This window comes from Erythrolamprus reginae, chromosome 5 (assembly GCF_031021105.1).
Source record: "Erythrolamprus reginae isolate rEryReg1 chromosome 5, rEryReg1.hap1, whole genome shotgun sequence".
NCBI lineage: Eukaryota > Metazoa > Chordata > Lepidosauria > Squamata > Dipsadidae > Erythrolamprus > Erythrolamprus reginae.
The window spans coordinates 3,699,192-3,716,146 of NC_091954.1; the positions used below are offsets into that span (position 1 = coordinate 3,699,192).

General features: G+C 43.4%; 1 protein-coding gene across 3 annotated transcripts in view; it reads right to left on the reverse strand.

Annotated features, from left to right (window-relative positions):
• BMS1 (BMS1 ribosome biogenesis factor) overlaps positions 1 to 16,955 on the reverse strand; it is a 53,315-nt gene that overhangs the window by 24,869 nt on the left and 11,491 nt on the right. For all 3 annotated transcript variants that reach the window (XM_070751988.1, XM_070751989.1, XM_070751990.1), the window contains exons 6-13: positions 16,302 to 16,444; positions 14,502 to 14,623; positions 12,076 to 12,272; positions 9,840 to 9,976; positions 6,311 to 7,071; positions 4,924 to 5,025; positions 3,297 to 3,448; positions 65 to 146 (exon numbers count right to left, since the gene is read on the reverse strand). In XM_070751988.1, coding sequence (XP_070608089.1) covers positions 65 to 146; positions 3,297 to 3,448; positions 4,924 to 5,025; positions 6,311 to 7,071; positions 9,840 to 9,976; positions 12,076 to 12,272; positions 14,502 to 14,623; positions 16,302 to 16,444 — 1,696 coding nt within the window. The remainder of the gene's footprint in view (positions 1 to 64; positions 147 to 3,296; positions 3,449 to 4,923; positions 5,026 to 6,310; positions 7,072 to 9,839; positions 9,977 to 12,075; positions 12,273 to 14,501; positions 14,624 to 16,301; positions 16,445 to 16,955) is intronic.

The following is a 16,955-nucleotide window of genomic DNA, read 5'->3' on the forward strand; positions in this document are numbered from 1 at the left end:
TTCCCCCCCAGATGGCTTCCCAAAAAATAATAATAATAATTAAGGAAGACACTCTCTAATTTACCATCTTCCTTCAAGAGTTTTTCTGCATCTTTATCTGCTTCCCACTTTCCGGTCACGAAACAGTCTCGGATACTCTCCATCACCTGCAAAATAGAATAGAATAGAATAGAATGGAATGGAATGGAATGGAAGCGACTGCGAAAGAGACCTCGGAGTCTTGGTGGATAATCAACTAAACATGAGCCAACAATGTGCAGCAGCAGCCAAAAAAGCCAATACAATCCTAAGCTGCATCAACAGGGGAATACACTGCAAGACCAGGGAGGTCTTAATACCACTCTACTACGCCCTGGTCAGACCACACCTGGAGTACTGTGTCCAGTTCTGGTCACCACACTTCAAAAGAGACATTGAAACTCTGGAGAAGGTGCAGAAAAGAGCAACCAAGATGATTAAGGGACTGGAAACCAAGACTTACGAAGAGAGACTGAGGGAACTGGGCATGGATAGCCTAGAGAAAAGGAGGGCCAGAGCGGACATGATAGCAGTCTACAGGTATACGAGGGGTTGCCACAGAGAGGAGGGGATCACTTTATTCTCCAGGGCACCGGAGGGCCAGACGAGGAACAACGGCTGGAAGCTGACCAAGGAGAGATTCAACCTGGAAATAAGGAAGAACTTCCTGACGGTCAGAACGATCAACCAGTGGAACAACCTACCAGCGGACATTGTGAACTCCAATACTCTGGACATTTTTAAGAGGAAATTGGACTGCCATTTGGCTGGGATGCTATAGGGTTCCTGCTTAGGCAGGGGGTTGGACTTGGTGACCCGCATGGTCCCTTCCAACTCTAACAATAAATAAATAAAATAAAAAGAATAGAATAGAATAGAATAGAATAAAGAGAGTTGGAAGGGACCTTGTAGGTCATCTAGTCCAGGGGTAGGCAAAGCCGGCTTTCTATGACATGTGGACTTCAACTCCCAGAATTCCTGAGCTGGCATGATTGGCTCAGGAATTCTGGGAGTTGAAGTCCACACACCTCGTAGAAGAACCAGCTTTGCCTACCCCTGATCTAGCCCAACCCCCTGCCCAAGAAGGAGACCCTGCACCATTTCTGACAGATGGCAGTTCAGTCTCTTCTCGAAAGTCTCCAGTGATCTTCCCCTGCCCCTCCCCCCCCCCCGGAGGCTATCTGGAGGCTGGAAATGGCCTGTTTCCCAACTTATGGTGGGCCCAGTAGGCTTGTGTTTCGCCCTCCCTAGGCTCCAAAGGCTTCCCTGCAGCCTGGGGAGGGTAAAAATGCCTTCCCCCATCCCCCTGGAGGCTCCCTGGAAGCCAAAAACGCCCTCCCAGAGCCTCTGTGCGAGCCAAAAATCATCTGGTCGACACACACATGCACAATGAACCTGCTTCAATTAACTTCGCAGGGTCACTAAATGAACTGTTGTAAGTCGGGAATTACCTATGCTTGAGAAAAAGGGAGAAAGGACCATAGGTATGTTTGGACAGGCAGTGAGGGATGTAGAAACATAGAAGACTGACGGCAGAAAAAGACCTCATTGTCCATCTAGTCTGCCCTTATACTATTTTCTGTATTTTATGTTAGGATGGATATATGTTTATCCCAGGCATGTTTAAATTTAGTTACTGTGGATTTACCAACCACGTCTGCTGGAAGTTTGTTCCAAGGATCTACTACTCTTTCAGTAAAATAATATTTTCTCATGTTGCTTTTGATCTTTCCCCCAACTAACTTCAGATTGTGTCCCCTTGTTCTTGTGTTCACTTTCCTATTAAAAACACTTCCCTCCTGAACCTTATTTAACCCTTTGACATATTTAAATGTTTCGATCATGTCCCCCCTTTTCCTTCTGTCCTCCAGACTCTACAGATTGAGTTCATGAAGTCTTTCCTGATACGTTTTATGCTTAAGACCTTCCACCATTCTTGTAGCCCGTCTTTGGACCCGTTCAATTTTGTCAATATCTTTTTGTAGGTGAGGTCTCCAGAACTGAACACAGTATTATTCCAAATGGGGTCTCACCAGCACTCTATATAGCGGGATCATAATCTCCCTCTTCCTGCTTGTGATACCTCTAGCTATGCAGCCAAGCATCCTACTTGCTTTCCCTACCGCCCGACCACACTGCTCACCCATTTTGAGACTGTCAGAAATCACCGCCCCTAAATCCTTCTCTTCTGAAGTTTTTGCTAACACAGAACTGCCAATGCAATACTCAGATGGAGGATTCCTTTTCCCCAGGATATCTCCAAGTTGCCAAGGTTGGGAAACACGGCTCTAGAGTATCAATTAACCTGTGTGTTTTACAGGTTCACAGCAACCGGCCATCCTTTTCTCAGATTAGTCCATCAGGAGTGAAGGGAAGCTCACTGCAAACATTAACCTTCAGCCTCCAGCTGTTTTGACGTGTTTATGTCAGGAGGAAACTGAAATTAAGATGATTACATTTGCTAAGAGTGCACCGAGCCATCATTGATAAAAGGGTGACAACATAGTTTCAGATTTTCATTATTTTTTGGGGCTCCATTACATCCCTCACTGCCTGTCCAAACATACCTATGGTCCTTTCTCCCTTTTTCTCAAGCATAGGTAATTCCCGACTTACAACAGGTCATTTACCCATCGGTTTCCGGTCACAATTCAAAGGGTTGGTCATGACCTTTAAAGCCCTACATAGCATTGGGCCAGAATACATCCGGAACCGCCTTCTACCGCACGAATCCCAGCGGCCGATAAGGTCCCACAGAGTTGGCCTTCTCCCGGTCCTGTCGACCAAACAACGTCGTTTGGCAGGCCCCAGGGGAAGAGCCTTCTCTGTGGTGGCCCCGTCCCCCCAGAGATCAGAACGGCCCCCACCCTCCTTGTCTTTTGCAAATTACTCAAGACCCACCTTTGTCGCCAGGCATGGGGGAGTTAGGATATTCCTTCCCCTAGGCCATGACAAGTTATGCATGGTATGTTTGTGTGTATGTTTGGTTTTTATAATAAGGGTTTTTAGTTGTTTTATTAAATTGGATTGTTACATGTTGTTTTTACCATTGTTGTTAGCCGCCCCGAGTCTGCGGAGAGGGGCGGCATACAAATCCAATAAATAATAATAATAATAATAATAATAATAATAATAATAATAATAATAATTTAGTGACCCTGTGAAGTTAATTGAAGCAGGTTCTTGCATGACATTTTCAAAGAAGAAAGGGGAAAGAAGAAGAGGAGGAGGAGGAAGAAGAAGAGAGGAGGAGGGGGAGGAGGAAGGGCAAGCTGTACCTCGTCCGAGTCCCAGTCCTGTGGGGCTTCCGTGAGAAATTTGGAGCAATCCAGAGCATCAACCTTTCGTTTCGATTCTTTGTCGGGACGGCTGACACGGAACAACCCACCGAGTTCCACGTCTCCTTCCTCCTCCTCCTCATCCTCGGCCACTAAGGAAGAATCAAGGCAGCACTTGGGCTACAATTAAAGCTTTCACAGATGCATTACAGGCAGTCCTCAGCTTCCAAATTACTCAACTAATAATTATTCAATTAATTAATCAATTATTCAATTTAAAAAGGGAGTTTTTTTCTGCTTTTCTGTTGATAAAGACTTTTGGTTTTCCTTCTATTGTGTGGTGTGTGTCTTTCTGGACTAATTACCCTGTAATTACGGGCGGTTGGGACAGCATTTGCCTAAGGTCCTTCCTTCTCCCTACCTTCCTTCCTCTCTCCCTTCCTTGGCCTTCCTTCTCCTTCCCTTGCTTCCTTGAGCTTCCTCCATCCCTTCCTCCTTCCTTCCTTCCTCCCTCCCTCGACCTTCCTTCATTCCTTTCTCCTTCCCTTCCTTTCCTAAAGTTCCTTCGTTAACCATCCTTCCTTCCTTTCTCCTCCCTCCCTTGACCTTCGTTCTTTAACCTCCCTCCCTCCCTTGGCATTCCTCCCTTCCTTCCATGACCTCCTTCCCTTCTTCTGAGCCTACTTTCCTTCCTCCTTCTGTTCCTACCATCCTCCCTTCCTTCCCTCCTTCCTCTCTAATACAGACAGACACCTCTCCCTGCCTTCTGTAAACATTTAAAGACTCACCTCTGCCCTTAGGCCTGGGGCCATTTTAACCCTTTGCCCCAATGAACGAATGTGTGATGGTTGATGTATGAATCTGTTAACTTTTTAATAATATAATAATAATAATCTGTAAATGTTATTTAGATTTCATACCCTATACAACAACATAGAAACATAGAAACATAGAAGACTGACGGCAGAAAAAGACCTCCTGGTCCATCTAGTCTGCCCTTATACTATTTTCTGTATTTTATCTTAGGATGGATCTATATTTATCCCAGGCATGTTTAAATTCAGTGTCTGTGGATTTACCAACCACGTCTGCTGGAAGTTTGTTCCAAGGATCTACTACTCTTTCAGTAAAATAATATTTTCTCATGTTGCTCTTGATCTTTCCCCCAAATAACTTCAGATTGTGTCCCCTTGTTCTTGTGTCTACTTTCCTATTAAAAACACTTCCCTCCTGGACCTTATTTAACCCTTTAACATATTTAAATGTTTCGATCATGTCCCCCTTTTCCTTCTGTCCTCCAGACTATACAGGTTGAGTTCATTAAGTCTTTCCTGATACGTTTTATGCTTAAGACCTTCCACCATTCTTGTAGCCCATCTTTGGACCCCTTCAATTTTGTCAATATCTTTTTGTAGGTGAGGTCTCCAGAACTGGACACAGTATTGTTCCAAATGGGGTCTCACCAGCACTCTATACAGCGGGATCACAATCTCCCTCTTCCTGCTTGTGATACCTCTAGCTATGCTACCTACATTTCTACATGTTGTGAGTCGCCCCGAGTCTCGGGAGAAGGACAGCGTAGAAACCAAATTAATACATAAATTAATAAATAAATATATATTCTTACCTGCTCCATAAACGAGTTTGCGGAGATTCGGAGCAGCCTGTTGCCGTCTCAAAAAAGTTTCGGCTGCCTTCTGGGCGAGGCCTTCTTTCCATTTCAGAGCCCCTGAAAGGAAGGAGGAGAAATAAGACTGTCCCTTTATCTAAATCAGATTAAACAGCCAAAGATTTTCCCTACTTCTTTTAATGCCACTTACATAAATACGTTGCCCAGGCATAACAACTTAATTGGTGAATGTTTATGCATACAGGTCTTCTTAATTTGAGCTGCAAAGAACATGTGTGTAGTTATTCCCACTGCGTTCACTGGGCTTAACACCAAAGTTACTGTGCACTTTCCTTGCTAGGAAAGCAACCTCTGTTCTGCCTGGCTATTGCAATTAGCCACCCACGAGCCCAGAATTAAGTCAAACACACGACAGGAGAGCAGTTGAATCCAGAAAGTCTCTTTTTATGTACAAAGGCTAAACACCTGCTTGAATGCAAGACACATGCGCATAAGCAAAATATTGCATGGGGGTTGTTGTGGTTAGCTCTGGCCCAGCTCCTGCCCCAAGGACTGTGGATGTGGGGGAGACATCCACATGCTGCAGGCCTGTTTTGGCGCCCGTGGAATCTGCTGATGAAGGCTCCTCTGACCAAGAAGACATGAGTGACAGGGAGGAGGAGAGTGGGGCAGACAGCTCAGAAGGAGATCAATTATCTAGCTCCTCCTTGGATTCGGAACAAGAGTTAATGATACAGCCACGCATGCGGAGAGCGATGCATAGGCAGCAACAACTGAGAGATTATTATCAAAGAAAATGAGGCCACCTGTGGTTGGGTGGGGCTGTGGTCAATAGTGAGGCTGCTATAAAGAGCAGCCTGTGGGTTTGGCCATTGTGGAGGATTATCTGATCGTTGTGTTTCGTGACTGCTTTACTGACTTTGACTTTTTGTGTGCTGATTTTTCCCCACTTTGAAACTAAACCAGAGCCAAGTGTGTTTCACTTTGTGAAAGAAGAAGGACTGTGAATTGCCTCCCAGCTGCAAGCTAAGTATCACATAACTGATAAGGGACTTGTACAAATTACCAGTTTGTTTGGAGACGAGGGCTCTTTGCTATACCAAAAGAGGGCTTAGGTTAAGTGACTTTTCATTATAAAGAACATTGTTTTGAGTTTTCAAACGTGTGTGTGTCTGAAATTTGTACCTGTGAATTTTTGGGAGGATTCTACCAGAGAGCCCGACAGAACAGGGGTGGGCGCACACATGTTGGGTGTGTACGTGGCCAGGCCATGAAAAGGTGCTAACAGATCGCCGATCCCATCCGTACCGGTTGGGGCCCATCACTGGAATAACCGCCATAAAAACATCATGGCCAAAATTTTGTGAGATTCAGAGGTACATACCAATTGTTTCCGAAGAAAAATCGGTCTCTTTATAGTCTTCGTCCTCTTTCAAGAGATCTTCCACATCACCTTCGTTCTTCATCGACCCACAGCCTTGTATCTTGACGTCAGCACTTTGTAGTTGAGCCTCTTCCTGGTCCGACCCTTTGAGGTCATCATCCTCCTCCTCCTCTTCCTCCTCCGAGGGGCCTTCCTCTTCCGAAGAGGAAAGTCCACCTAAATCTTGTATTGATGCTCCTTCAGGAGTCACATTTTCAGTCACTACAATGGGGGCTGTTTTTTTAACTACTTGCTTTCCCCCGTTTCTGAACTTGTGGTCCGTTTCGCACAATAAAGGTTTATGAAGTCGAGTTGGGTTTCTGGCGGTAGATCCGGAAGGGGTTGCCTCCTCTTCCTCTTCACTTCCGTCCGTCTCTTCGAGGTCTTCTTCTTCTTCTTCTTCCTCCCCTGAACTTGCCTCAAGATCATCGTCACTGTCAGCAAAGGCCGGGCACTCTGATGGGGGCACAGGACCCGATTCAGTCCTCCTTCGTTCGGGAGAGCTGGAAACCGGATTCTGGTGTAGGAAATTGCCGTCTTCTCCTTCCTCATTATTGTCACTCTCTCCCATGTCCCCCTCCACGGACATCCCTTCTTCTTCCTCCTCCTCCTCTTCATCACCATCATCATCACTTCGGTCTTCATTTTCGAAGACTGCCTTCCGGCGCGTCCTCCCACTTGGCAGATCCATCTCCTTTTCTTCTTTCGGCATGGCAAAAACGCTGAAAATTTTAAAAATGGGTTAGGCATCTAGCAAAATTTCACAGACCTCTCAAGAATAAAGCCCTTGAGAATACAGGCAGTCCATACCGTACAGTTGGGGGGAAACTATATAATTGGATAGAAAAAATATATAAAAGTATATAATTGGATAGACCAGATTATCTCTGGGACCGCCTTCTGCTGCATGAATCCCAGCGACCGATTAGGTCCCACAGAGTGGGCCTTCTCCGGGTCCCGTCAACTAAACAATGTCGTTTGGCGGGACCCAGGGGAAGAGCCTTCTCTGTGGCGGCCCCAGCCCTTTGGAACCAACTCCCCCCAGAGATTAGAATTGCCCCCACCCTCCTCGCCTTTCGTAAGCTCCTTAAAACCCACCTCTGCGGTCAGGCATGGGGGAACTGAGATGTTCTTTCCCCCTGGGCCTCTACAGTTTATGCACGGTATGTCAGTATGTATGTCTGGTTTTTATAATAAGGGTTTTTAGTTGTTTTATTACTGGATTGCTACATATTGTTTTTATCACTGTTGTTAGCTGCCCCGAGTCCATGGAGAGGGGCGGCATACAAATCCAATCAATCAATCAATCAATCAATCAATAAATATAATAATAAAAAATTGAACTAATATTTAAGGGAAGGAAATGAACGAATAAAAACAGAATTGTAAAGTATTAAACATTAAGCTATTCCATCTGTATATGTAAAAATGTTTATATATCTTGTTTTGTTTGTTTGTATTATAATCAAAATTTTAAAAAAAGATAATACAGGCAGTCCAAATAGTGAATAATATTAGAATTTTCAGTAGAAGGAATTGTGGAAAATATTGGTGAAATACAGGGAGTGGACAAAAAAATGGAAACAGTTGACTTTTTGGCATCATGTTTTGAACATGTTCAAATGAATCAAAACTTGGCATATTTTAATGTTTTTTTAAAAATTCTGTTATTTGATATGTTTTTTTAAACTACCTTTTTTTTTTTACAGAAATTTAAGGAAATTGGTTATAACCTTCTAGACTTTCAAAGAGGCCCAATTGTTGGTGCTCGAATGGCAGGCGCTCGTGTAACAGAAAGTGCCCGAATGTTTGGCGTTTCAAGAGGCCATGTCTCAAAAGTCATGACTGCTTTTGAAAGAGAAGGGAAAACGTCCTCAGCCAAGCACAGGTCTGGTCGAAAGTCGAAGTGGTCTGAGAGAGACCGTCGGACTTCTAAAGTGAATTGTTAGAGCGGATCGCGAGACCACAGCTCCTAAAATCACTGCAGAGCTCAATAGACACATACAGAACCCAGTTTCCACAAAAACTGTTCGAAGGGAGCTTCACAAATCTGGATTCCACGGAAGAGCTGCAGGTGTTTCCATTTTTCTGTCCACCCCCCTGTATATGATAGATTATGAAGTATCAACATATATTGCTCAGGTATAGAAACATAGAAGTCTGACGGCAGAAAAAGACCTCATGATCCAACTAGTCTGCCCTTATACTATTTTCTGTATTTTATCTTAGGATGGACATATGTTTATCCCAGGCATGTTTAAATTCAGTTACTGTGGATTTATCAACCACGTCTGCTGGAAGTTTGTTCCAAACATCTACTACTCTTTCAGTCAAATACTATGTTCTCACGTTGCTTCTGATCTTTCCCCCACCTAACTTCAGATTGTGTCCCCTTGTTCTTGTGTTCACTTTCCTATTAAAAACACTTCCCTCCTGAACCTTATTTAACCCTTTCACATATTTAAATGTTTCGATCATGTCCCCCCTTTTCCTTCTGTCCTCCAGACTATACAGATTGAGTTCATGAAGTCTTTCCTGATACGTTTTATGCTTAAGACCTTCCACCATTCTTGTAGCCCGTCTTTGGACCCGTTCAATTTTGTCAATATCTTTTTGTAGGTGAGGTCTCCAGAACTGAACACAGTATTATTCCAAATGGGGTCTCACCAGTGCTCTATACAGCGGGATCATAATCTCCCTCTTCCTGCTTGTGATACCTCTAGCTATGCAGCCAAGCATCCTAGTTGCTTTTCCTACCGCCTGACTGCACTGTTCACCCATTTTGAGACTGTCAACGTTCCTGCTTGTTATTATTTGAGATAAGTGTCTGTCCAGCCTATTCTTAAAATCCTCCAGTAACTAGAGGTATAACAAGCAGGAAGAGGGAGATTATGATCCCGCTATATAGAATGCTGGTGAGACCACATTTGGAATACTGTGTTCAGTTCTGGAGACCTCACCTACAAAAAGATATTGACAAAATTGAACGGGTCCAAAGACGGGCTACAAGAATGGTGGAAGGTCTTAAGCATAAAACGTATCAGGAAAGACTTCATGGACTCAATCTGTAGAGTCTGGAGGACAGAAGGAAAAGGGGGGACATGATCGAAACATTTAAATATGTTAAAGGGTTAAATAAGGTCCAGGAGGGAAGTGTTTTTAATAGGAAAGTGAACACAAGAACAAGGGGACACAATCTGAAGTTAGTTGGGGGAAAGATCAAAAGCAACATGAGAAAATATTATTTTACTGAAAGAGTAGTAGATCCTTGGAACAAACTTCCAGCAGACGTGGTAGATAAATCCACAGTAACTGAATTTAAACATGCCTGGGATAAACATAGATCCATTGTAAGATAAAATACAGAAAATAGTATAAGGGCAGACTAGATGGACCAGGAGGTCTTTTTCTGCCATCAGACTTCTATGTTTCTATGTTTCTATGATGTGCCCACGACCTCTGAAGAATTGTCCGTGAACCTACTGCTTACCTCTCGTTTTCCATATCCTCTGCGTCTAAAGGCTCGGAATCCATGAAGAGAGAAACTTTGCTGGAAGCCATCTTGGCATCGATGGTGGAATGTGCCGAGATGAGACTCTGGACGAGTTCGTGGTTCGGTCTTTCTTCCTGAGGAGGAATCAACAGCGCCTCAGTGCCCCTTTTCTAAGGTCTGTTTAATTAAGGTATTTATCACAGCGGCCTGCCAACAATCACGGAATATTTCACGGAATATTTGCTCAGAGAGACAAAGTGATGCGTGGTGCGATTGGATTGTATAATTGTGCATTACATAGGGTTTTTAGTCGTACTTTTTAATATGTTAGATTTGTGCTATATGCTTGTTTTGTATCTATTCTGTGAGCCGCCCAGAGTCTTCGGAGAAGGGCGGCATACAAATCTAATTAATAATAATAATAATAATAATAATAATAATAATAATAATAATAACAACAACAACAACAACAACAATAATAATAATAATAAACTGACTACAAGCATAGACATGATGCTGTGGCACAGATGATCCACTGGAACTTGTGCCGGAACTACCATTTACCAGTGGCAAAGAACTGGTGGGATCATAAGCCCGAAAAAGTGGTGGAAAATGAGCAAGCAAAGCTACTGTGGGACTTCCGACTTCAGACTGACCGAATTCTGAAGCATAACACACCAGGCATCCTGATTGTGGAGAAAAAGAAAGTATGGATCATCGACATCGCAATCCCAGGAGACAGCAGAATTGAGGAGAAGCAGCTAGAGAAATTAGTGAAATACGAAGATCTGAAAATTGAGCTGCAACAACTCTGGCATAAGCCAGTGAAAGTGGTCCCAGTGGTCCTTGGCACACTGGGCACAGTGACAAAGGATCTCAGCGGACATTTGAAAACCATCGGAATTGACAAAATCTCCACCTGTCAATTGCAAAAGGCCGCTTTACTGGGATCGGCAAACATAATATGCCGCTACATCACGCAGTCCTAGGTGCTTGGGAAGTGCCCGACTGGTGATGAAATACGAAATCCAGCATAGTGATCTCGTTTGCTGTGTTGTATTGACATAATAATAATAATAATAATAATAATAATAATAATAATAATAATAATAACAACAACAACAACAACAACAACAATAATAATAATAATAATAATAGAAACATAGAAGACTGATAGCAGAAAAAGACCTCATGGTCCATCTAGTCTGCCCTTATACTATTTCGTGTATTTTATCTTAGGATGGATATATGTTTATCCCAGGCATGTTTAAATTCAGTGACTGTGGATTGACCTACCACGTCTGCTGGAAGTTTATTCCAAGGATCTACTACTCTTTCAGTAAAATAATATTTTCTCACGTTGCTTTTTATCTTTCCCCCAATTAACTTCAGATTGTGTCCCCTTGTTCTTGGGTTCACTTTCCTATTAAATAATAATAATAAAACAATAATAAAAATGGCATTCCCACTTTATTTAGCCTTCCATCCCACAGGCCAACCAGACTGTAAAAGAAAAAAAACTTCTTTTCAACCAATTGACAAAGTCCTACATTAGACAAATGCTATGGAGGCTCTTGTGAGTGGTCCTCATCCAATTCTGGTAATGATAAGATTCTGGGGAGGATGAACCAGGCCCATCTTGATACTCTGGACCAGTGGTTTTGCCAGCTGATGGAGAGAGTGAGAGTGAAGGAGGAATAGACATGGATGAATCTGAAAGAACCCCAGAGGTGGCAGATATGCCAATGACAGTAGGGTCTGACATGGAGGAGGAGGAGGAGGAGGAAGAGGAAGAGGAGGAGGAAGAGGAAGAGGAAGAGGAGGAGGAAGAGGAGGAGGAAGACCACGAGCCTTTGTTAGATGCTTGCTTTAGAAGACTAAGACTAAGACAAGAATACTTGTATGGGAAAAGGAAGTAGTCTATAGTTTGTTAACTCTAGGGAATTGTTGACCACTCCCCATAGGTATTTAAGGGTGGGGTGATGAGAAATTCGGGGTGGAGTTTCAACGTTTTGTAATGGAGTTAGTTGGTGTTTGGGGTTCCATCTGTGTTACGCTAGCCAACTGTTATTTCTCTGCTAAAATGCCCAGTGTGGAATGCTAACACAAGGTACTTAGAGGTATTCAGTTCTCATCCTCTTGTGGCTAAGTATTCACTCCAGGCAAAGAAATGCTTTTACAATTATCAGCAATTCATAAGCAGAAAAATTAAGTGTCGAGCCTTAAGTCGTACCTCTCTCTCCCGATGGGAGTGGCTTCCCCCCAGGTCAATATACACAGCGTCTTTGTCATACACCAAGCCCCCAACCCCCGAGAGTGGGGCGTAAATCAGTTTCTCCTTCTCATTTAAGCCTCGTTTCTTTTGATGGTCAGGAAGAGCGCAAGGATCTGGCAGGAAGCTGACATCGCTGACAGCGAAGTCCCCAACACCTAGCGGGGAAGAGATCACACCGGCGTCAAAACAACAAGGACCGAGGTTACATCCACACAATCTTATATGGATTCAAAGATGAGAGGTCACGCGTTAGATTGATGTCTGAAGTGAAGAAAGCTATCGGACCTTTATTGCTGGTCAAAAGGAGTTTAATACTAAGCTTTGGCTTCCTGCTACCAACATTTCTCTATCCTGCCTCGCAATAGAAATAATCAGTTGAGATATAGAAAACACACACACACATACACACGGACTTATAAAACTTGTTGTGGTTGGCTCTGGCCCAGCCCCTGCCCCAAGGACTGTGGATGTGGGGGAGACATCCACATGCTGCAGGCCTGTTTTGCCCCCGGTGGAATCTGCTGATGAAGGCTCCTCTGACCAAGAAGACATGAGTGACAGGGAGGAGGAGAGTGGGGCAGACAGCTCAGAAGGAGATCAATTCTCTAGCTCCTCCTTGGATTCAGAACAAGAGTTAATGATACAGCCACGCATGCGGAGAGCGATGCATAGGCAGCAACAACTGAGAGATTATTATCAAAGACAATGAGGCCACCTGTGCTTGGGTGGGGCTGTTGTCATTAGTGAGGCTGCTATAAAGAGCAGCCTGTGGGTTTGGCCATTGTGGAGGATTATCTGATCATTGTGTTTCGTGACTGCTTTACTGACTTTGACCTTTTGTGTGCTGATTTTTCCCCGCTTTGAAACTAAACCAGAGCAAAGTGTGTTTCACTTTGTGAAAGAAGAAGGACTGTGAATTGCCTCACAGCTGCAAGCTAAGTATCACAGAACTGATAAGGGACTTGTACAAATTACCAGTTTGTTTGGAGACCAGTGCTCTTTGCTATACCAAAAGAGGGCTTGGTTTAATTAAGTGAATTTTCATTATAAAGAACATTCTTTTGAATTTTCAAACATGTGTGTGTCTGAAATTTGTACCTGTGCATTTTGGGGAGGATTCTGCCAGAGACCCTGACAGAACAATACAGTAATACCTCATGATACGAACTTAATTGGTGCAAGGAGAAGGTTCGTAAGACGAAAGGTTTGTAAGACGAAAGATTGTTTCCCATAGGAAACAATGTAAAGTCAAGTAATCCGTGCAACCAAAAAAACGGCTTTCGGCGACTGCTGGGAAGCCACGCGGCTGTTTTAAAAGGTGACAGCCGGCCTGGGGGGCTTCCCAGCACCCCCCCGAACCCGTGTTTGGGGTTCGGGGGGGTGCTGGCAAGCCCCCCAGGCCGGCTGCGACCTTTTAAAACACCCGCGCCGCTTCGCAGCTGTCTCCTGAAGCCGAACGCCAAAGCCGAACTTCCGCGTTCGGCTTCGGGAGACAGCTGCGAAGCGGCGCGGCTGTTTTAAAAGGTCGCAGCCGGCCTGGGGGGCTTCCCAGCAACCTCCCGAACCGAACCCGGGGTTCAGCAAAATTTTGCCTCTTCTTACGAACTTTGTTCGAGTTACGAACCGGCGTTCGGGAGGCTTCTGGGAAGCCCCGCCGCCCGGCTGTCACCTTTTAAAACAGCCGCGCGGCTTCCCAGCAGTCTCCGAACGCCGGTTCGTAACTCAAAAAAAGTTCGTAAGAAGAGGCAAAATTTTTCTGAACCCCAGGTTCGTATCATGAGTTGTTCGTAAGACGAGGGGTTCGTATCTTGAGGTACCACTGTACTAAGCTTTGGCTTCCTGCTACCAACATTTCTCTATCCTGCCTCACAATAGAAATAATCAGTTGAGATATAGAAAACACACACACACACACACACGGACTTATAAAACCGTTACCGTATTCCCCCGAAAATAAGACCCAATCGGAAAATGAGCCCTAATGTTTGTTTTGGAGCAAAAATTAACATGAGAGCCAGTCTTATTTTCAGGGAAACACAAATATTATCGTAATTTGGTTTGCATTTCATACACAAATAACTGACATGGAGATCTAAAAATTGCAAATCAAATTTACTGATTCATGTAAATAATTATCCTGGCCATCCATCTCGTAACGGTGACACTGTTTCATTGGCAAAAACGCTACAAACATAAAACTAAACTGTATACCTAAACAAAATGTAAGCCATCTTGTTACTCCTTTCGTTTAGTAGATATACAAAATAAAATAAAAAAACCTGTAGCCTAGCAATTAACTTTGGACAATTGAAACGACTTCACTGTCATTTGATGACAAAATATAGCAGCGAAGAAAAAAACAAAGCCTTCCCATTCTATCCGACCTGCTATGTGAATTTGGCTTTTGTTTTTCAAGTGAGATCCTCTTAGATAACCGTACAGGGAGACTTTCCGATCGCACTTTGGGTTAACCCGGATCGCCTCCGGGTTTGTCAAATCTTCCATCCTGCAGATTGTAAGAATGTCAGGGTTAGAAGGAGATGGAAAACATTATGTGTACTCTAAACCAGTGATTTTCAACCTTTTTTGAGCCGCGGCACATTTTTTACATTTACGAAACCCTGGGGCACATTGAGTGGGGCGGGGGGGGCTAAAAAAAGTTTGGACAAAATTTTTCTCTTCCTCCCTTTCGCTCTCTATTTCTCTCTCCCTCTTTCTCTCCCTTCCTTCCTCTTTCTTTTTCTCTCTCCATCCCTCTTTCTTTCTCTTCCTTCCTTCCTCTCTTTTTTGCTCTCTTTCTCTCTCCCTCCCTCCCTCCCTCTATGTCTTTCTCTCTCTCTCTCCTTCCCTCCCTCTCTTTCTCTCTCTCTCTTGCTTTCTTTCTCTCTCTCTCTCTTGCTTTCTTTCTCTCTCTGAGCTTCGCGGCACACCTGACCATGTCTCACGGCACACTAGTGTGCCACGGCACACTGGTTGAAAAACACTGCTCTAAACTAGCCCAATAGTAGTCATGTTGGTGGGGAAGGGTCTGGAAGGAGTTGGGCCGCTTATAAATCCAATGAATGAATGAATGAATGAATGAATGAATGAATGAATGAATGAATGAATGAATGAATGAATGAATGAACGAACGAACGAACGAACGAATGAAGGGTGGCATATAAGTAGCAATAGCAATTAGACTTATATGCTGCTTCGTAGTGCTTTTACAGCCCTCTCTAAGCAGTTTTATAGTCATCATATTGCCCCAACAATCTGGGTCCTGGGTAAATAAAAACAACAACAACAACAACAACAATAATAATAATAATAATAATAATAAATAATAATAATAATAATTAATAATAATAATAATAATAATAAATATCATTTCTGATGTTTAGCCTCCCTTTAACTAGATGAAACTTTGAATACTTTGCTATAGAATAATTTAAAGTGAATTTTTCTTCAAGCTCAGCAACGTTTGCCAAACTCCTCCCAAGTTGCTAGACCCTGGGATGGGGTTCATTTTTAATCTATTTTCATGCTATTAGCAAAAGAGGGAAGGAGGGAGGGAGGCCAAAGAAGGAAAACCAAGGAACCAAGGGTGGGACATGAAGAAAGTGAGAGAGTCAGGGAAGGTCAAGGTAGGTCAAGGTCAGTCAAGGGAGGGAGGGAGGGAGGAAGGAAGGAAGGACAAGAAAAGAAAAAAGGAAGGAAGGACAAGAAAAGAAGGAAGGAAGGACAAGAAAAGAAGGAAGGAAGGAAGGAAGGACAAGAAAAGAAGGAAGGAAGGACAAGAAAAGAAAAGAAGGAAGGAAGGACAAGAAAAGAAGGAAGGAAAGAAGGAAGGAAGGAAGGACAAGAAAAGGAAGGAAGGAAAGAAGGAAGGAAGGACAAGAAAAGAAGGAAGGAAAGAAGGAAGGATGGAAGGACAAGAAAAGAAGGAAGGAAGGAAGAAAGGAAAAAGAAAGAAGGAAGGAAGGACAAGAAAAGAAGGAAGGAAGGAAGGAAGGAAGGAAGGAAGGACAAGAAAGGAAGGAAGGAGGGAAGGACAAGAAAGGAAGGAAGGAAGGACAAGGAAGGAAGGAAGGAAAAAGAAAGAAGGAAGGAAGGACAAGAAAAGAAGGAAGGAAGGAAGGAAGGACAAGAAAAGAAGGAAGGTAGGTAGAGGAAAGAAAGTCAAGTGGAATAAAAGAAATTACCTGTCCACCAAGACATAGGGATGAGTTGTTTGCCAAGTGAGTGGACGGAATTTCATCACGGAGATAAAGCGCCCTAGATTGTGGATTTCCTGTTTTTGATAGTCTCCATGGACCATCCCGGAGAGGTAGAACAATTTGGCACCCTAAATGTAATAATTAAATACATTCATAGAACGCACGTATGTTTAAGTTGCAAATTAGGCAATTCACTGCCTTTAACTGTTGTTGTTTTTTTATCTAGAAATGGTATTTCTTTCTCTGAACGCTGAAGTAGTTTAATTACCTGCTAAAAACTTGGTTGGGTTAACAGGAAAATTCGAAACTCAATGCAAACTGAGCGAATGGCACATATGGACACCATGGTATTGCCACAAATAAAGAAAAGTCACATTGTTAGGTCAGAGGCATAAATGATGCTAGTTTCGCAGGACATTTTATCCTATACGAGCGGTCCTTGTTTAGCAACTGACTCGTTTAGTGACTGATCAGGGTTACACCGGTGAGGTTTAAATAACTTTTTGACCGACGTTTCTATTTACAACTTTTGCATGTCCTAATGTCTTTTTTATTTATAATAGAAACATAGAAACATAGAAGTCTGACGGCAGAAAAAGACCTCAGGGTCCATCTAGTCTGCCCTTATACTATTTCCTG